The 22,954-nt window shown below is 38.7% G+C and overlaps 1 protein-coding gene across 1 annotated transcript in view; it reads left to right on the top strand.

The window, feature by feature from the left end:
- VWF (von Willebrand factor) overlaps nucleotides 1-22,954 on the top strand; it is a 749,192-nt gene that overhangs the window by 500,264 nt on the left and 225,974 nt on the right. Inside the window, exons 37-38 of the mRNA XM_044087471.1 lie at nucleotides 1,674-2,018; nucleotides 19,699-19,916. Of these exons, the coding sequence (XP_043943406.1) occupies nucleotides 1,674-2,018; nucleotides 19,699-19,916 (563 nt within the window). The remainder of the gene's footprint in view (nucleotides 1-1,673; nucleotides 2,019-19,698; nucleotides 19,917-22,954) is intronic.

Below are 22,954 nucleotides of genomic sequence, written 5' to 3'. Positions count from 1 at the left end.
ATTATGTGGGAAACTTTCCAGATAGCAGGGATGGTTCCTTCTGTTATGGTTCTATTTATAAGGAGGGATATAGGATAAGCTATTGCTTCAGCTGCTTTTTGAAGGTATTCAGAAGGTAACTGATCTGCTGATGGGGTACAGGGTTTGAGTTTTTGGATGAGTTTCAGGATGTAGGAAGTAGAGACAGGTTTTATTTGAAATATGGGGAGATTTTCAGGTAGACTGGTGAGGGTGTGTGATTTGTCTATAGTAAGTTTGTTTGCTAAAGACTTAATGGTGTCTGTGAAAAAGGTGTTAAAGGCATTGGCAGTTTGGTCTGAGGTATACATTTCAGCCCCTGATGGTAAGGGTGTACTAGAGCGGCCTGGGTGTAGGAGAGAATTTAGGGTTGACCAGAACCTCTTGGGGTTGTTGTATTGAGTTTGTTGTAGTTTACAGTAATAATTCTTTTTATCCAAAAATACAGCTTTTTTAGTGCTATTTCTTAACTGTCTAAAGGTTTGATGGTCAGAAATAGTCTTTGTAGTTCTCCATTTAGCCCAAGATTTATTTCTAAGGAGTATTTTTTGTCTTGTCTCTTTAGACAGCTAGGGGGCAGGTTTAGATTTAACTCTGATGGATTGTATTGGAGCATGTTGGTCAAGGATAGCTAGGAATTTGTTGTTAAAGTACTTAGTAACATCTTCAAGAGTTAGGGTTTTTAGAGGATTCCAGTTACAAGCTTTTAGTTCATTTTGGAATAATAATGGGTTAAAGTATTTGTTGCCGCGTGAGACTCTGTAGGTAGGAGTATAATTAGTGTCATTTTTTTGTCTAATGATGTAAGTTAAGTAATGATCACTTACGTCATCAGGCAAAGTTCCTACTTTGTAAGTTTGTTGCAGTTTGTTTACTAGGATCCAGTCTAAAATACTTTCTTTGTTATTGGGTTTATTGATTCTTGTGGGATTATTAATTGTCTGAGTGAAGCCATGAAGATTTATATGGGATGAGGGGTTATTATAAAATAAAGAGAAGGCTTGAGAATATAATGCAATAATATATTTAGTTGTATGTGAATGAGTTAGGTAATAAATTATGTATTATTAAAATGATGATTTTTTTATGTTTAAGGTGTTTGATGAATTTGAGAATGGCATGTATTATAAATGTGCCATGAATTAAATACTATGGAGTGTATTGTAAAGTGGAATATATTTAAAACAATGAATTGATGCCATGGATATTTACTATAACTGACATTGATTATAAGAAAGTAATAATTTGTTAAGAAATGAAAAAAATGTTTAATGTATTATATAGGAAAAGCAATTTTTGTATGCCATTAATAGAGTGTAGGACCTTTTAATGTGTGTTGATGTTTAATTTGGGGGTACACCTTTAAGCCTGGTTAGTAGTTTATATGAATTTAATTGAATTTGGGATTAATTGAATGTAATTAAATGCATTAACACATTAATTTAGGGAGTATAAAAAGGCTGCTCAAATTATACTGTTATTCCTTAGAAGGCTTGTGGAGCCGAGGTACCAGATAATGAAGTAAAATAAAAGAACTTGCAGCTATAGCAGTGATTCCAGACTGTTTATTTTTTCATTTGAAAGTAAAATTAATTATGTTTATGCATTATCTAGTAAGAAACTAAAACAATGATGACCCTGTTTCTTCCTTTTAGGTAGCTGTGACCAAAATGAAGTAAATGACTTTATGCTAAGGAATGGCTCAGTAAGTCTGGATCACAGCAACTTTGTCAATGAGTGGACCATTAAAGACATTGCTGGCAAGAGCTGTAACTCAAGGACCTCTGATGAATGCATGTTTCCAGTGAGCGAAAAGTGCATGGTTCTCCTCTCATCTTTATTTCAGAAGTGCCATGAAGTGATACCCCCTGCTCCTTACCTTGCTCTGTGTAAGGATTCAAGTTGCCATGGTGAGGACATCTGTGATATCATAGCTGCATATGGCCATACTTGTAGGATTCAAGGCATATGTGTCAACTGGAGATCATCATCTTTCTGTGGTAAGAATCACCAGACATGCTGAATTCATTTTTCATTCTTTATCATTCCATTGTAAAGATAGTTGTGAAGGAGTCCCATCTCAGATAAACATACTTTAGGGAATGTTTAGATAAAACAGTCACAAATCAGTATAGGTTCTGTTTCTACAGCTATATGAAGAGAAACTAAAATAATTTACAAGTTGTACTGGTGACATGCCAAACTGTCCTAAAATCTAAAAATCAAGACAGAAGAGAATTTCAGATAAAAAAGATGCCTGTATGTGCTCATGCGGACATGCATTCATATGTGTGTTTGTGTGTGTGTGTGTGTGTGTATGTCTGTGTGTCTTTATTTATGTGTATGTGTGTGGATGCACGTGTATAAGCATGTGTGTCTATATACTTGTGTGTGTGTGTGTGTGTGTGTGTGTGTGTGTGTGTGTGTGTGTGTGTGTGTGTGTGTGTGTGTGTGTGTCTATATACTTGTGTGTGTGTGTGTGTGTGTGTGTGTGTGTGTGTGTGTGTGTCTATATACTTGTGTGTGTGTGTGTGTGTGTGTGTGTGTGTGTGTGTGTGTGTGTGTGTGTGTGTGTGTGTGTGTGTGAGTGTGTTTGTGTATGTATGCATAACTGTGTTTAAGAAAATGCAACAGTGAGAATATATGTTTATCTCCCAAATATCCAACAAAATCTACAACATTTAGGATTTTTGCTTGGAAATGTTTACACAGATATTTTTATACCCCAAGTAGACTCCAGAGAATTTTTCCTCAGGTAGATAGCAAATGTTTGAAGCATGACAGGGAAGAAAGAGGTAATTGAGAGCATATTTTTTGGGAGTGCAGTGAGTTGGGAACTTTGAGGATTCCCTGCGGGAAGCACTGTCAGAGATGCTGGGTGGGCAGATTGGTGTGATGAGAAAGATGATTTTTCTGAGTTATGATACAGAATCAGAATTGCCTATATATGGTAAGGCCTTGCTGTCTCTGCTTATGATGGCTGCCAAAAAAGCAGTTACTAGAACATTGAAATCAAAATCTAAAGAAACTATATTAGAAGTAGTGAATGTGAATACAGTAACAGATAAAACAACTGGAATTGAGATCTTTAGAAAAAGGTAGGAGCAAACTACTTAGGAAAAACTAGGAATTGTGGGATCAATACATACAGAGGAGGAATGAGGTTTAAAAGAAGGCAGGATTTAAATTAACTATGTAATGCTTGATTGAAAATGATTGGGCAGATTATAAGTGATGTATAATGTTTGCAACTGGGAGTGTGTCACCATGGTTTGAGATGTAAAAAATGCTGCAACTAGGATTGTGTCAGTGTGGTTTGTTGTCATTTATATAAATGCATGATTATGTCGTAAGTGATGGTTTAATGAAGATGTTTCTTGCTTAACAAAGGGGGCAGGAACTGAATAATCTACATAATGTTGCTTAGCTTATAATGATATATATATATATATATATATATATATATATATATATATATATATATATATATTTATTCTCAGTAGTAGCACTAAAATCTGAACCCCTGTAATTAGCACTTGCTCTAGAACCAGTTGGAAAGCACTAATAAGCCTTGAACTAATACAAGCACTCAACTCTCCTTGTCAATAAGGAGAAATTAATCGTAGGCACTAAGCCTATAATTACAAAGTACCGTGCAAAGGTAAGGGAAAACAGCTCTTGTACTTTTCAAAAAGCACCTAAACAGGCATGTCCAAGAGTCAGCTTCCAGTGATTTCTGCTTTCCACCTGGTGAATCTGGGCATACATGGGGCAATGCAGCAACTGCCTCATGTGCACAGACAGCCTTCTCCTCCTACCACCCAACACTACAACCTGCAAGAGATACACTTACATAGCCACATTGGAAGCAAAGCTCTCTCCAGCCAAGATTGTGCTAGACAGTCAAGAGGAGAAGGTTAACACCTGCACTACACCTCAAGCAACACATAGCCCTTCAAAACCCACACCATCAACACCCACACATAGCAACACTAAACCCACATATGCGGAGGCCCTTAACATTAACCTGGCCAAGCAACAAGGACCTCCAAAGCTGAAACACAAACAAACACCAGTCACAACCAAAGTGACACATAGCTCACAATACCAGTGTACCACCCAACAACAGTCCCTAAGGCAAGACAACATACCCAACACTTTAGTCATAGGTGACTCTATCGTCCGGCACAATGATGTCCCACTCACCAGGCTGAACAAGGAGAAAATTACAGTCAACTGCCTGTCGGGTGCCAGGATCCACCACATAACGCATGCTATCAAGTCACTACACAACAAGTACAAATATGACTGTTATGTCCACGTTGGAGTGAATGACTTGAGACGTACCTCCCTGGACTACATAAAAAGAGACATGGAAGAGCTCTCAGATTATGTGGCCCAGGCAGGTATGGCCCTAGCCCTGAGTACCATCCTGCCTTCACTCAGAATGATACCACAGTATAAGGACAAAATGACTGAATTCAACAATTGGCTAAGCTTCTGGTGTCATTCAAAGGGGATCCAGTATCTGTCTGCCTGGGAAGACATGATCGACAAACTGCAATGCTTTGCCAGAGATGGTCTACACCTGTCGCCTCTGGGATTCAGGTTACTGGCTAAAGCTCTTGCCACCCCTATAGTGCCTTTTTTAGGCAAGGTTCAAAGGACAAAACCACCACCATAACAGATACAAGCATGCAAAATCTGAAGGTAATGTTACTCAATGCTAGAAATCCAAACCTCAAAATGCACTCTCTCGAGGCACTCCTAAAAATAGAGAACATCGATATCTGTGCAGTAACTGAGACCTGGTTCAAGGCTCCAGAGAGCACCCCTGCAATACCAGGCTACAACTCTTACCACACTTTTCACCAACAAACCAAGACCGAAATGCTAAAGGTGGAGGAATGCCCATATTCACCAAGGATATTCACACTTTCCTGCTAGTTGCCCAACACAATGCATCTGGAATTCTCAAGGTGCAACTAACACTAGGTAAGACTGCAATCCAAATTGTAGCTTGCTACAGATCCCCCACCATGCCCCAAGATTCTCACTGCACCTTTCTAAACATATTGGAAAATAATAAGATACAAAAACTCTAATATTGGGTGATTTCAACTACCCTGCCATTAACTGGGAAAACTACTCAGGTACCAACACCTTTTCTGAATGGTTCTTGGAATTCATAAATCCTAATGCCCTGGATCAGCTAATCCATTGTACCACCAGGGGCTCGAATATCCTAGACCTGGTCATTACCAACATGGGAGATAGATGCTCCACACCAGTGGTCACCCCCTCATTGGTCAGGTCTGACCATAAGCAAATCACTCTTGACATCCACATCCCACCCCCACCCCCCAGTAAGGAAACCTCCGTAAAAAACTTCTCCAAAGCCAACTTTATGCTACTCAAGTCAGAAGTGACAAACTTCATGACACGCCTGCAGACGGGATCTGAAAGTTCGACTGCTGAATCCTACACTAAGGCACTCTACGAGCACGTACACTTATTCATGAATCGTGCCATCCCAAATAGAACCAAGACGCTCTCCTCCAAAAAAAGAAAACCAATCTGGTGGCCCGCTACCATAAACAAACTATACAACAGAAGGAAGAAACTGTTGCAGAAAAGGGGAAAATCCCAAGATGCAAAAAACTCTCTTACCAGCCTCAGTAAGAAGCTGAGATCCCTCATAAAATCCTCCAAAGTTAGTTATGAAAACAAAAAATTGCCAAAGATTCCAAAGACAACTACAAGGCATTCTATAGTTATGTCAAGAATCTAAATGGCAATGCTCAGATCTGCTCTGAGCTACAACAAAATGGCATTAAATATACTGATCCCAAGGATATTACCAATATCCTGGCAGACTGATTTAGTGCCGACTTCACCCCCCCTCTCAACCCCTAAAGGGCCCATCTCAATACCAAAAATTGCCAAATTCCGGTAATCACGGCAACACAGGTAGAAACCGCACTCTCCAAAGCTAAAAATACAGCATCCATGGGACCAGATGACATCCCGGGCTGTGTACTACATGAACTATAAAATGAACTGGCACCTCACCTAAGTGTCACGTTTAATCATAGCCTCACCTCAGGCTTCATGCCCACTGAGTGGCGCACAGCTACAGTTATCCCACTCCACAAGGGGGGATCCACCTTGTCTCATGAGCCTGATCTGCAAGGGCATGAAATGCATTATCATGGAACTTATAAACAAAGACATTGGCAACCTTCAAACACTGGACCCCACGCAGTTTGGTTTCGTGAAGGGCTGATCTTGTCTCCCAAACCTGATTGACTTCTTTGAATCAGTCTCCAGAGCTGTTTACAAGGGTAAGGCGGTCCACACAGCCTACATGGACCTCACCAAGGCCTTCAACACCATCCCCTACTCTAGAATCATAGATAAACTTACTAAGCTGGGCATAAATCCCTACATCACTCGATGGGTTTCCAACTGGCCTACTGACAGAACCCAGACTGTAAAAGTAGCCGACTCCAAATCCAGCTCCAGACAAGTGACAAGTGGAGTACCTCAGGGTTCAGTCCTGGGACCGCTCTTGTTTGGCATCTACTTCTCTGAAGTACATGCCAACACTAAGGGACACTGGCTAACAAAGTTCGCAGATGACTGCAAACTGGGAGCCATTATTGAATCCCCAAATGATGTGGATATTCTACAAAAGGGCCTTACAAAAACAGATGCTTGGTGCCAGAGCCATGGGCTCAAGCTTAATGCCAAGAAATGCATAGTTATCCCCTTTGGAAAAAAACATATACCCATGAATTACCACATAGTTGGCAGTACACTAAACACCGAAAGTGTGATGAGAGACTTAGGGACACAGATGGACAGTGGTCTCACCTTCGATAACCACATCGCCACAGCAGTCAGGAAATCCTTCTATGTGGCACACCTCATCAGTAAGGGCTTTTCATCCAGAAAAAAGGAGATCATTGTCCCAGTGTACTCATCCCTCAGTAGACCCATTATAGAGTACAACGCCCCATTTGGTATGTACCTCACAAGACATCTGCAACAGCTGGAAAGGCCGCAGAAATACTTCACTAAAAGAATCATAGTCCTAAAGCAGATGCCCTATGCTGACCATCTAAAAAAACTCCAGCTATACTCTGTGGCATATCGTCTACTCAGAGGCAATCTCTGCTTAACACACATGGCCATGTCAAACCCTGAGCTCTTGGACATGCTCCACTTAAAGAAATCCCAATCCCTCAGAGCCACACGCTCCAAGGATCTAAACCTTGTCATCACAATGAACAAAACATGCTGGATGGATAGATTCCTGACCCAGAGACTCCCCAGACTCTGGAATAGACTGCCTATACATGTCAAGCAGAGTGCCTCCTTGGCCCTCTTCAAAAGGAACCTTGACGATTGGATGGGAGATAGGAAATTCACCCCAGGGATTACGTCAGTCACCCTGCAAGACAGGGGTCCAAGGAAGTAAATATTGTGGGAAGAAATATCCAGGGAATTGTTATGGCTAGGCTTGCATAGGCCCTAGGGCCGATAGCCTAGTACCAACCTATGAACCTATATATATATATATATATATATATATATATATATATATATATATATATATATATATATATATATATATATATATAGATATATATAGATATATATATATATATATATATATATATATATATATATATATATATATATATATATATATATATAGATATATACACACACCCACACACACACACACACACACACACACACACACACACACACACACATATAGCAATATATTTGAAGCATGTTTGTTAATTTTAACTTGTTAATACAGTTTGATTACTTTTATATAAATGTAAATGTACCTATATCACAAGTGATAATTCAATAAAGGTGTTTAAAAAAAAGAAAATGCTATAGTGCAATATAGAAAATGTGGTTTTACAGCAAAAGTTGCACATATGTATACTAGCATTTCTGAAGGTTTTAAGGTAGTCAAAATAGTGGAATAAGAATAAGTACTACAAATAAATAAACAAATAAATATATAAATAAACAAATTATACAAAAAAAAATTTAAAGAAAAGCATAACAAGTGACAAAATTTTGGTTTAGCAAAATAGGATTTTTCAAATAAATCCACTGGGTGCCTGACAAACTTCCATCTTACAAAATGTAACTTACTGTAAGGTGCTACAGTATCAGAGTAGGTCATGTTTATAACTAAGTGCATGGTTTCAGGAGAAGTGATGTGTCTCTGTGCATGGAGTATAGTACATGCTTATGGAAATATAACATAGTCACACTTATGCTTTAGGATGTGTTTACGTAGTATTTCCTAGACATTGCAAAGGGAATAACTGTCCATACACACACCATTAATAAAAACATTACCGGCTGTATAGTGCATTTTCAATGCCACTGATATAACCACCGGGTATCCTGCTGCTGATGCCTGCAATACTTTCTACTGCCTGTAGATGTCTTGGGGACCAAAGGCATTACTTCCCCCATGCAGTTGGTAACTGAAACTGTGGGCATGAAACTGCATGCTTCTCTGTGCCCTCAGTCAATCTATGACAGATATATGTCCCAGCAGCCAAATAAGCCATTCAGCCATGCATCCCCAACAAAATGTACCTACAGGGCAATGTTTTACTACCTAATATTACACCTTGGGCTGTTTTTTTTTTCACAAAAAATGCTGAAAGGTTATACCTCTGGTGATTATCAGATGAGATTGCCTTCCAGAACTGTACAGTAAAGGAGGCCTGATTTCTTTTTCAGAGTTGGCCAGAAGCAAGGGCAGTCTCATTACTTGAAATAAGCGAGATGATTCAGTAGTAGGCCTCATTAAAATCTCACTCCGCTACAGGTCTACAGTTGTATTAGGAATATGTGAACACCAGAATGTGTGCACCCTTCTTTGGTCCTATTGCATAAATATTGATGTGGGAGAAGTTATGAGAGAAAAGGTCATCCCGTCCCAAGGACTTCCTCAGTACTACCAGCACAGGAATCCTCACATTGAAAAGTACTCTCTCACAGCATGATCTGGAACTGCTGAAGGTAGGTTGGGCATACATGAGCAACAACTCCTAAAGGCTTGTCTAGTAACTTCAAGGACAGAAAGTCATATATTAGGGTTCTGTAGAAACTTCCCAATAAATTATTAAATAGCGATTTTCATTGCTCAAAACAATGGTTCACTGTTCCCCAATTCATAGCACTATCTGCAGGATTTTTTTTTTTTTGGTAAGGAATACATTAAGCACAACCATATAAAATATGGTTCGGGAAGTTACATTATTTGCAATGTCACATTTCAACATACATTATCATAAATTTCTCACAAAACTGAATCTTGAGGAAATGTATAGTAGTGGTATCATTACAAAATTGGTAGTCGTATCCATTTCCTCCCACTTCACTTTCAAAGGACCTCCTTTAACAACATGAGGAGCAATAACTAATCAGGGTGAACATCAGGACTTAGTTTTAAAAGTTCCAAAGCAAATTCAAAAGACAGTGTAAATGCTTTAACTATAGAAAATGCAATAGTAATTGTTTCATGAAGACAGTAGCTACAATGTGGATACTGTCTACCCTCATACAGAACATTTCTTTAAAATCTGTCTCTCAGGTGCAGATTTTTATTAAACCACAACGTTACATTTTGTCTTAATAATTTTTTTTCATCTCCATGTTTCAGAACATTTTCACGTCTCACTTTCACATGTCATTTCACAAACAACTACTAGACATCTGGGTTTCTTTTGTAAAACAGGAGTGCAAATAATAGGAAAACAAACTTAGTAATTCCAAACTGTTACAGTGTGTCCTCTAACTTAGGAATGCATTCACCCACACCCTACTATATCTTAACACACTGTTCTTGAGTCTATATTTAGTTCTTTAAATGGGCATATACTATGTATATTTTCATACCATTGTGATGGTAAATTTACAGTCATGAATTTGGGATAATGACTGTCGGGGACTGGGGATACGAGCTAGATATTGGCAGGAAAATGATTTATTCTTACTTCCTAGGCAAATGGAGTGAGTGTACAGATCTACCTATTATATTGTAACTAAAACATTAATGAACCAGTCCATGACATTTAAAATATCAATAATTACATCAAACATTATTTAAAAAATAGGTTTAGGACACTGCAGTTCAAAGTTAGTAAGAATAGCAAAGAAGAAAAGTTGCATAATCGCATCAGAATTTCTGCTCCATCATATTATTTTGAGTAATAGAACAGTTAATAAAATTATGCTAACAACTCAAAATGATTTATACGGACAAACTGTTTATTTTTCAAGTTTATGTCCATAGCTGTATTTAAACATGAATCTCCAGGCTTCTTTTAATTGGCAATCTGTAGTCACCCTTCTCTGAAATCTTTCCAATGCGTTCCTGCATGTTATCAGTTTTTAACCCATGAATATATACATAACACACAATATAACTCATTTGTTGTCTGCCTTTTCTGTAGAAACTAACAGGCTCTTATCAGTTTCTTTGTCATCCTCAAAACCTAAGATATTCTACTATTCGGTGTGAGTCATACATCAGGGTTACCACGTAGTACCACTTCCCTACTGAGTGTGCTGTCCTCTGTCCTAATTTACCCTCTCCTTGTATCCTATTGCTTATTTCAGTTGCACCATTCCATTCTTCAACATGTACGAGGCATAACTGGTAACACAGACTGCTGACCGCCATAATCAGCATACGTGGACAGTCATGTAAAGGCGGTGCTGAGAACTGTAAAATCATTCTGCAGTAAATGGCAAAATGTCATATCAGGCAGCCTTGTGTCATTGCACGTTGTTCTCTAATTCCCATTGATGCAGATCAACTTCCTTTCCTGTAATCCATCAAGTAAATTCTAACATACTCCAGTAATTAGCATTACACTGATGAAATTACATTCAAACACAAATGTCTGTTTGCCAGCGTATAATCTAAAAAAAAAAAAAATCCAGCTGTTGTTAGATCATAAGCGAAGAATCATTAGTTAGCAGTGAACTTAAGCATGGTTACTATGCAAATAAGGAAAGAAACCGAACGTGCTTTGAGGTGGTAGGTAATATAAACAGATAACTGCAGTTTCTTTCACTAATAATATTTGAAAGTAATGAAAGATAATGAAACAGCTTATTCAAAAGAATGAAAATTTCGAAATAAAAGCTATGTTAAGCTTTCTCTTACAGTGCTGTGTAATTAAGCAAGCCACCATTTTGGTCAGCCATGGGGCTCTTTTCTACTTGAGTGTTTGCCTTCTTCCCCTGTAAGTAAAGTACACTGACTCTTATATTTGTCTCTCTGACCCTAATTTTTACAGGTATAATTTATACATTTCTGGCTTTCTAACACTCAAGACATAGATTCTTGTTGAAAGTTTTACTTATTTGTCCGACATTTGAACAAGTAACCCTTGTAATAATCCTCAGAATTGTATACTGTTGGTCTGTCTTTCCTGCTAAACATAAGTAAAATTAAAGTGCTGAGTGCAAGTAACATTACAGTGCTGAGTGCAGATTGTAGGCCCTTACATTCAATTTACCTCTGGTGTGGTGTCAGTCAATCAAGGTATTCCTCTAACCACTCCTACTGCCCCCCCCTTCCTCATACAGGTTAAACTGCTACAACTTAGTACAGGCAATGGTTCATCCCTGTTCCGCTTGCCCTAGCTTCGCTTGGGCTTGCTTCGCACCCCTCCCTGCCCCCAAATTCCTCCCACCCCCGGTGCTGCTACATTTATTGGTACTAGACCACACCCCACTTTTTTTAAACCAACCAGTAACAACTTGTCTCTCAACAGCACCACTCTCAACCTGATACCACCAGTCCTCCAACTCTACTATTCCTTTTGCCTAAGTGTCAAATACCATTCAGTAGGTATGCTATCACCCAAAATAGTCTTATTAACCCTACTTCTACCCCTTTTACTCATCCCATATCTCCTAACAGCCTACAAATATCAGGATCACCCAGGTGTCCACAACCCTAAATTCCAAACATCCATCCCATTTACAACAGATATTAATGCACCCTTACTCACCTCCCTCATGCTTACCTCCTTAACCCCTAAATACTACCATCTTACTAGACTTAGTTACATTAGTCCTAAAACTAGACACTATTACAAAACTTTATTCAAAATCTTAAAACTCATACTCAGGATACACTACAACCTCACAAAGGACGGCGACATTCACCCAATCCCTGGTTCATCCCCACCTGTTGGCCCTAATCCCCCTACTATATCCCCTACCACCATAGGTCCAACAAATAGACCTCCTAACTCACTGCTGGCCTGCCATCTAAATATTAGGAGTATAAATAACAAAACTCAGCACCTGCATGCCCTCTTAGCTGTTCATTCCCCAGATATATTATGCCTAGCATAAACATGGCTGAAGCCTGCCACCAAGGACCATGAGATTCTGCCACCAGGGTATAGTATGTTTCAACTAGACTGTACCACCAGAAGGGTGGTGGGGTAGCCATACTTTACAAGTCTACCCTGTCTGTCAGCATAGACACCCAACAACCACCCCAATTCAATAATGCTGAAATTCTTATCTCAAAACTACAAATTAACAAAAACAAAAATGTAAACATTGTCTGTGTCTACATTCCCCAGGGAGGAACACAGACACCTTAGAAGACTTCTTATATTGGTTATCCAATAACCACCCCCAAGAAACAGTTGTTCTTGGGGATTTCAACATTGACTGGAACACTTGCTCTTGTGAAACCCCCACAACCCACATAAACCTCTATGGATTTACTCAAATCATATCCTCCCCCACCAGGACAGGAAAACCCAATAACAAGGAACGTACCCTAGACTGGATACTCGTCAATACCCATCTTCAATCCTATAAATCAGACACTTTGCCTGATGACCTAAGTGACCACTGTCTCACCTATGTAATCAAGCTCAAAGTAGACTGCTCCTACCAACCCACCTATAGAACATTAAGAAACAACAAGAATTTTATTCTCACCAAGTTTCAAAATGAACTTAAGGCATGCAACTGGTCAGTAGTAAAAAATCTCCCCCTAGATGAAGAAGTAGCATACTTTAACACCAAATTCCTTGCTATTCTTAACTCCCATGCTCCTAGTTGCTCTATTAGAACCAAAGTTAATATTGCACCATGGCTTTCTAAAGATACCAAAAAAAAAATTTTAATTCAGAAACAAAGCATGAGCCACCTACTGAAAAACAAAAGTCCCACTTGATCAACTAAGATTCAGACAGCTAAGGAATGGCACCAAAAAATCCATAACCTTAGACAAAAAGGACCACTACTACCATCTACTGCAAAAACGCCAAAACAAACCTCAAAAGTTCTGGGCAGGAATAAACAAACTACTCCACCCAAGCCAAACCGCCACTCCACCCCCCTCAGCTTCCCAACAAAAATCCCCAGTAGACATTACTAATAACTTCAACAGCTTCTTCACAGAGACTATGCAGTCTATAGCCAGTCAACTCTCTCCCAATGGCTCTAATTCTAATGTAGCCACACCGAGTACCCAAACATACTTTACCTTCCAACCTGTTCCTACTCAACTTATTCATGCCCTACTTAAGAAACTAAGACCCACCACCCTGGCTGCCGACCTCTTCCCAGCAGACTATCTGCAAAAGGATGATACCATAGCATACTCCATCTCAATCTTGATCAACAGAGCATTATCTGAAGCTACTGTACCGACTATATGGAAAATCTCCCATGTCATACCTTTCCATAAAGGAGGTAGTTCCACTGAACTGTCAAACTTTAGTTATTCTGTCACCTCTAGCTAAAATTGTGGAGAAGTGTGTACACATACAACTCATGCACTACCTCACACACAACAAGCTGTTGTCCAGCTTTCAGCATGGCTTTAAGCCACACCACAGTACTACTTCTGCCTTCCTCTCTTTCTCTAACATCATTAACCACAACCGCAATAATAACAAACTATCCTCAGCACTCTTTCTAGATCTGTCCAAGGCTTTTGACATGGTTGACCACAAAATGCTTATAAATACCTTGAAGGCCTTCTCCTTAAACAACCATGTACTCCAGTGGTTTCAATCCTACCTGCAGGGCAGGCAACAGGCAGTCCTATGGCAGGACAAGCTATCATCTTGCCTACCCATCACATTAGGAGTCCCCCAGGGCTCAATACTAGGACCCCTTCTTTTCTCTATCTTTATCAATGACCTTCATTCAATTATCCCAGATGCTACCTGCATTCAATATGCAGATGACTCCACCTTGATTTGTTCTGACACCTCACCAGCTACTTTATTCACATTAACCCAAATTACCTTCAATACAGTAGAAAAATGGCTCTCCAATCAACATCTAATCCTAAACCCCAACAAAACTAAGCTGCTTCTCTTCTCCCCCACATGAAGGACCCCCCTGCCAGCCTTCAACATAATTGCTAACAATGGCACTATCATCTCCCCAGAAGCCCAAACTAAACTACTGGGTGTCATAGTTGATAACAACTTGAAGTTTGATGCGCATATCAGTCAAGCTATCAAAACCATTAATAAAAAATATGGCTCTCTTTACAGAATCAAACCTTTCCTTACCCCACTTGCTAGAACTGCAATTGCCCATTCCCATCTGCTGTCAATTCTTCTCTATGCCTCACCTCTATTCTCCAACTTAAATAAAACAGATCTTAATAAACTATCATCCTGCTATAACCACATTGCCAGATTTGCTACTGACACAGCCTACCGGACACACCACTGTCACAACCTAAATTGCCTAGGATGGCTTGAACTGCCAAGCCTACTGCAGTTCAACCAGCTAATAGTGGCACATAAAGTCCTTTACCAACCAGAAAATACACCTGCACTAAAAAATATTATCAGCCCCTATACCAGCACCTGGCCACTGCGATCATCCACTAGACTCCTAGTTCAACCATACAAATCCAAATACTCAGCTGGGGACTCTCTGTTTGCCAACTCTGTTGGAAAAATATAGAACAGACTCCCAGCTGACTTGACCCTAGAACCCTCACTAACTCAATTCAAAAACAAACTCAAGGAATACTTCAAAACTCATTGGTTATGTCCTTGCACTAACCCCAACTAGTGACCTCACTATTTCTTAGGTGCCTTACCTTCAACTACTTTTAACTTTTTTCTACCACTCCATTTCAGGAAGGGTCAATTGTATAACTGCTGCTCAGTGTGTCTTAAACCTGAATGTAATGTTATGTATGTTTAACTTTGAAAATAATGTTATGTTTTGTAAAATGTTTTATAATAAGTACTATATGTACTAAATGCTGGTATTGCTTATGACTGTAATCTGTTTGAAACTAGCATTTACTAAATGTTCAATGTGTATTATTATCCTGGAGCTTTTCTCCCCAGGCCTCCTCTGAAAATGGACATGTATCCAGTCGGACTATCCTGGTCAACAAATGTAAAATAAAATACATAAATAAATAAATAAAAATTAGATAAAGGAAAATCACTATGTATTTTAAGAGTTATTATCGAGGTAGAATTGAAAACAGTAAATGTGTTTGTGGGTGTATGTGTGTATGTGTGCCCGTTCGCACACGTGTGTGTGTCTTTTTGTATTTGTGTGTGTGTGTGTGTGTGTGTGTGTGTGTGTGTGTGTGTGTGTGTGTGTGTGTGTGTGCGTGTGTGTGTGTGTGCACGTGCGCACACTTGTATTTATGGTGGGCCATGTTCAGTAATAAAATTCGTAGCTTGCTAACAATAGACTGTTGTTTTAAGACCAAAGATAAAAATGTAGAGAATCTGGGCATAGGGTAGGATGTGAAGATTTATTTGCATAGGAAAACATATGATGTTATAAATAAAAAAATGAGTTTTCTTCATCTTTTGACATATGTTAAAATGGATTTATATTAGCTTGTCAATATTTTACATTGCCAAAATTCATATGGTCGACACAACATGACCAACCATGTAAAATCCTGAACACCAAGTAAAAAACAGAAACAGCATTTAAGCAAGGGGGCAAACCCCCCTGCACTCCCCACACCCCATGCTACTTTTATATACTACTTCCGAGATCGCACTTCAGGGGGGGTAAAAGGCACAATTCTCTACACTCTACTGCGACCTCCGTGCAACTCCGTTTCTGCTTATCAGTTAGTTTGTGGCATTTTACAATGTTAATCATGTTATCTCAACCATATGAATTTTGACAGTGTAAAGAATTAAACTGGTAGAAACCATTTAAAACACATTCTTTGCATTCCTTCTCACTAGCTTCTTCTAAAATTGTATTTTACCTGTGTGAAAAGTAACTATAAGCAAAGTCAGAGTAAAAGCTTTAAGATACTGTTACTGTTACTATTTATTTATTTATTTATTTAGTTAGTTAGTTATATTTGTTTACTGTGGTAGTGCACTGATCTCAATGGGCCATGTGCAGGCACAGCCCGGGTGAAGAGGATCACATAAGAATTGAACAAATATATTTGCATATGCAAGGCTATGCTATGAAACATAAATATATTAATGGATGCAAAAATATGCTACAACAGTTAGTTCAAGAAACAGTTTGCAAAGTCAAAACATGATTGGAAAAATGGAATTATGCTTAGAGCTTTATGGATAAGATGTAACCATAATTACTGAGATGGCTTATGCTTCCGAGAGAGCAGAATATCATTATATAAAGAGACATGAAGACATCAGAAGATGCAAGTGCAAATAGTAGAAAGAAAGGACACCATGGGAGAAGGTGGAAAAAGTGTGAGAGGCATGCAGAGGGATGAAGAGTAGAAAGGAGAAGTGTGAGAGAGATGCAAAGAGAAAAGGGAAGTAGGATGAATGGGAGGTAGTAAGTAAAGGGGATGACAAAACGAGTTAAGGAAGGATGCAATAGGGATAAAGAGATGTGAGAGAGTTCAGGGTTCATGTAACATGAACTATGTGAATGCAGCTGAACTTTATTTGGGTAAAGAGGATTTCCTTGAGCTGTTGTCTGAAGTCCAAGAACTTTTGGACATTTCTGACTGAAAGTGGAATGGAGTCCCAAAGTTTACATGCTAGGATGGAGGATGCATGGTCAGTGCAATGAAGTTTATTTTTTTGAAGTTAGTAGGGTGGTTTGAGATTGAGCGATACCCCTGAAATTATATGTGGAGATGGGTTTGGGGAAAAGGTTTTGAGTCAAATGTGATGATTTCCTCAAGAGAAAAGGCTTTGTTAATTAGTAATCCAAGTAGGAAGTTTGCTGTCAAATGTACTGGGAGCCATTTAGCTTTAGTAAGAGTTAGGCAGTGGTCCTTGTTAATAGGGGTGTTAGTAACAAACAGATAGATTTTATTGGAGAAGTTTTACAAGGTGGTGGCATTTATCTTTAAGGCTGCAGTTATAATTGGTGGTCCATATTTGAGTTGAGATAAGAGTATTCCTTTGCATATGGCAGCTTTGGCTAGCTTGGACAGAAGAGGTGATAGCTTATTTTCTAAGAACAATAATGCATTGATCTTTTTGCCCATGTTTTGAATGTGTAGCTGAAAGTTAAAAGATTGGTCTAGCCAAATGCCATGGTTGTGGTACTTTCTATAGTGGTGTTGTTAATATCCTTAATATTAAGGGAGCTGATTTTTTTGGCATTTTTGCTTAGTCCCAAATAACATTTCTTTTGTTTTTCAGGAATTGAGTGTAAGTTTCTGGCTTATTAGCCATTCATTGGGGGTTTGGAGTTCATCTTAGAGTTGAGTTTGTATAACAGATTGCGATTTGTTTGACTTGTATATGTCCATGTAATCTGCATAAAAATTAGAAGTATCTTAGTGTGATCAGATGTGAGTTTGTTGACAAATATGGAAAATAGCAGATGGGCTGAAGTGGAACCCTGGATGACTCCTTTCATAAAAGGAGTTCAGACATGGTAGTGCCTGCTTTCACCTTGAAGGTTCTATTGGCTAGGCAATATAACAAATGTTGGTTTTGCATTGTCACTAATTCCTATTTCAGTTAATTTGTCAAATAGTGAGTTATGATTAGTTAGATCAAAGGCTTTTGTGAGGTCAATGAGGACACCTCCTGTCAGATTGCCTTTGCCCATATTTGGATAGGATGTCATCTGTGAGAGAGTAGACAGTTGTTATGGTGCTGCATCCACACCAGAATCCATGTTGCTTCTTGGCTAGAAGATGATCCTGATGTAAATAAGCAGTGATTGGGTTGTAGATTTCTAGCACTTTAGCTAAAATAGGAAGTAGTGAGATAGGATAGTATTACAATGGCTTGGGTAGTTGTTGAATAGGAGTGACAATTCTTGATTTCCATATCTGATAGATAATCACACAGAGGTTGTATATGTGAGTAAGAGGGTGGCAGATGAAGTCTGAGTAAGAGGGTGGCAGATGAAGTCCTTATAAAGGTGAATAAACCAAGGGGCTAGGTTATCTGACCCTGGAGAGTTTCTATTTGTATTTGGTCTATTTGTGTTTCTATCTCTTTGGTTCTAATCTTTTTGAAGTAGAATAGTGGAATGTAAAGTGTGGGAGAGCGTGGTCGTGGGAGAAGTAGATTTGTGTTGTTGTTGATGTATGGCAGTGCATGTGATCTTGTTTGTGGTGGTGTTAGAGAGGTTCAGAGGAGAGGAGTTGAGTTGAGTTTTTCAGCCAGTGAACAGGTTGATATCTGTCCAGAATCTTTTGGGTTTGTAAAAATGAGATTTGTTTGTTTTGGTAGAGGTTGTTTTTGTGTCTACGGATGGATTGCTTGGCTAAGTTAGGTAGTGAGGTAAATTTGGCATGGGAATCTGTTGAAGTTGCATTTCCAAATATGCCATGATTCATCACATAATTTGAGGAGATGTTTGTGATCATTCAATACCCAGTCATGTTTATGAGGTTAAAGTAACCTTTTTACCATGGGAAAAAAATTGTTTTCCAAGTTAAGTAGGGTATTTGTAAGGTTGTTAGCGGCTTCATTTGGGTCTTTTATGACAAGTATGTGAGTCCAATCAAGGGTGGCAAAGTGTTTTTTAAGATTAGTGATATTCTGAATGTGATACGTTTAGGTTTATATTTTAACGTTAGTTATGACACGGTGATCACTGAAGGAGAGTGCATGCATGGTGAGGTTAGATAACATTCTAGGATTATTAATTATTACAGGATCTACTAAGGTGTATCTATTGGAATGAGGGCTTGGTCTACTGGCTTCAGAGTTGCTTTGGGGAAAAGTTAAGCTGGCCAGGTGTTCTCACAAAACAATGGCATTTGGTCCTACCTAATTAAGGTTGAAGTCTCTAAGAATGAGTAGGCTACAGTTTTTGGGAGCTTTGGCATATATTTTTTAGATGAGGGTATTGAATTTTGGTAGTTAGGCTGGTGGATGTAAGCATGCACTGGCTATAGCAAGGGGGTTTTGGTTGTTTGTTGGAAATTTTAAAATGATCCAGTTCAGATCCAATTCTGAATTACTATTAGCTTGTACAATGATGGTGGTAATTAAGGTTGTCTTTGAAGAGAATTAACACTCCTCCCTTAAGTTTTTTGACTGGTCTGTAATCTTATAGGTATGAATAGTGCGGTATAATTACTATAAACAAAGTTGATGTAAAAGCTGTAAGATACTCTTACTTCCAGGTAAGACTGGCATATCATCACCACTTTTTTCTTTTCTACAGGTATTGAATGTCCTGGCACCATGCAGTACGACTTCTGCAGTACAAGCTGTATGAGGCAGTGTGACAGTGTCACTAGTGCTGGTGCCAATAGGACACAATGCACGAATGCTCCAAATGAAGGCTGCTTCTGTCCTGAGGGGAAGGTGCTTTATAATGGTGAATGTGTCACTGAAGATGTCTGCACCCAGTGTATTGATGAACATGGAGGACGCCATCAGGTACGTATGATCAGAAAGATATGGTCCTTCACATAACCCCAACGTAACACAGCTTTGGCAACAGGCATGCACCAGATTTACATAAGCATTTCCTGAACATCCTGATTTTGCTGAGCAACATAATAATAGGTATCTGTGTGCAAATGTATCTTTGTGTCATGTAGTCATACTAACGAGCCTTTAAAGTCACATGGACTAGTCACTCATTGAACATTGTCACAACAGTGATTTCTAATCTCTAATTGTGAAGGTTCAGATAGAAGTTATTTAAATAAAAAAAAAATGTGTGCCCCCTCCCCCTCACTCTCTGTCTCTCTCTCTCTCTCTCTGCTATGATTATTATGGACAGTGCAATGATTCTTAAAGTTCACTTGCTGAGAAACATTGCAAAATACATTATAAAAGCAATGCACATTCCAGTCAGAAAAAGTACAGATAGACTAAAATATTTTACATATTTGCCAGCTTTTGCCCATGGTAATAAGATACTATTTATGAACCATCATAACTGTATAATCCATTATAGTGGTTTATGTGGTTATATTTCAGAAAGTCAAGTGTGTTTGGTTGTTTGTTTTTTTAAGTATGTAAATGGGGTGGTCAGAAGGACCCTTCTCAATCATAACCCAGACCTCAGGCCGTCCAAGTTTAAACAGTGTACATTACACATAGAAACTCTTTACAGTAAATATGTGCAGCACATCTGCATTCTTACATATGGACTTTCAGGGCAAACAGAATGAAAAGCTGTGCATTAGTAAATAACCAATGAAAAACAGGGCATTTTAACACAGAAGGTAAACAATGAGCAGTCCATTTTCACATATTATACCTTAGTAATGAAAGAATAATTTAGCCACTCTCAATGTTGCATTTACAAGAGAAAATTTGTGTTAGATGTGAAAATAAGGTATCCCTAAATCCACTAAGAGTTGGAACATTCCTGATTTTAGCAGGAAAAAAGTCTGAAATAGCAGAAACTATTTTAAAAAGGCTGTCTCCATAACAGAACAAGTAGGGTTATAACCCTGATGCTGCATTTTTTATGAGATAGTCTATTGTCTATACATAGGAATAAAATCATATATATATATATATAAATACAGAGGTGTATCTGACTGGAAACAAGCATTTGTCAAAGCTGAATGTTAGCTTGTAGAGCTGTGATAGTACTGAACTGGGGTGTAATGAATTAATACAACAAAAGTAGTTGAAGTAGGAAGTGGTATGAGAAGCAATAATAAGACACAGTGGACATTTTTTCACAATCATGCTAGCTCAGTAGAATAAATACCAAATGCTAAGCTGTTCTGTGGATAGCTGAATTAATACAGCCCATAGATGCTATGCTGTTATATGCATGGTAGGAATAATACAGATTACATTTGCAAAGTTGTTCTGTGGGCGGCTGAATTAATACAGCCTCAACATGCTAAGCTGTTATATTCATATTAGAATTAATACAGATTACAGATTCTGAGATGTACCATGTATGGTTCAGATCAGTACAGCTTGCAAGCGTTGTATTTTGCATGATTGAATGATTTCAGCATTCAGTCTTTTAAAGAAAACACTGGACTAAATTATATTGCTATTATGTAAAATAAACTGAAATATCCTTCTAGCTTATATCTGACCATTATTTCTTACAAAAAAGTACTGAACAGCAGTGCTTGGTAAATAGCAAAGTGACTGATCATTTTAAAATGATCAAAGGAAATTAGCATATGATATCTTGCTGATGATAACACAGACAAGACCCTAGCAGTCCCATGGTATAGAGAGTTAAGCAGTCCATACTGATTCCCAGAAACACGTGTTTAACTAGCAGCAGAAGTGGGGAAGGGGCTGCCTAGGGCAGAAATGGGAGTAAGTCGCTGATGGCTTGCCATTCAAGGTGGAGGCTGCCTTAGCTCACTGCAATAGCAGCATTAAGAGGGGTGAACTCCAAGCTGCAAGTGCTTAACCATTTGGTCAGGAGGTTGTGCATGTTCAGAACTGCAAATGCACCTCATGAAGGTAGCCATTGTGGAACTGAAAGGCGGCCTCAGTATAATGGGGTTAAGGCACGCTTCCTGGCAGCAGGATGATACCGCACCAGCATCCTCACACTCCTCAACAGCCCCAGATGTGGGTGGGATTTAGCCTAGGGAAGACTACGTTTAGTCTGGTAGACCCAGCAAGCAGGATGGCCAGCTGCAGTGATTGAAGAAAATAGAAAACGGCAAGAACCTGATGTTGGCTTAGTCGAGCTGAAACATTACGATCTGCACTGTATGATTGTGTGGAAGCAATGCAGGACTCAATTAATACATCCTCCACTTGCAAAGCTATTCTCTAAGCAGAAGAACTAATACAGCATTCAGATTTTAAGGTGTTATGCACACAGTTGAATTAGTGCATTTTCCAGATGACAAGCTGTTTAGTTCATGGTAGATTTAATACCACTTGTGGATAATAAGCTATTCTGTGTACAGATATGATACAGGCTGCATGTGCTAAGGTAATTTGGGTATGGTAGAAACAATGCAGCATCCATGTACTAAGATAATCAGTTCCCCAGCTGAATTAATTCAGACACTACATTTTACAATGTTATCTGCTTTGCAAAAGTATTACGGTGTCCAGATGCTAAAGTGTTCTGCACATTGTTAAAGTAATACAACCTTACATCCTTCAGATGTTTTGGTCTATGTGGTTGAATGAATACAGCAATTAACAGCACAAAGCAGACAATGTGCTGAATATTTATAATCATGTAATTTAAATAACATATTCCACCGCATTTGACCAATATTTCTGACTATCTAGACTGTAGGAATAATGCCTATTAAAATGTAATGCAACTGATTGGGGAAGCAGCATTTTAAACTACTCATTTTAAGCAACACAAAGCATTTTACTGCCTAATAAAACAGCCAAGCTAAGACATTTTATTTGCACTTTGCAATCATACAGAGGCAACACAGAGCATTTGAACATGATCACAGGGAAGCAAAATATGACATTTTGTTCTTGCTAACAAACAGAAGACACAG

The sequence above is a fragment of the Protopterus annectens genome, chromosome 11.part0, assembly GCF_019279795.1.
Source record: "Protopterus annectens isolate FY-2018-M chromosome 11.part0, PAN1.0, whole genome shotgun sequence".
In the NCBI taxonomy this organism is placed as follows: Eukaryota; Metazoa; Chordata; order Ceratodontiformes; family Protopteridae; genus Protopterus; species Protopterus annectens.
Note: the sequence above shows the minus strand (reverse complement) of the source record. Positions and strands in the feature narration are given on the sequence as shown.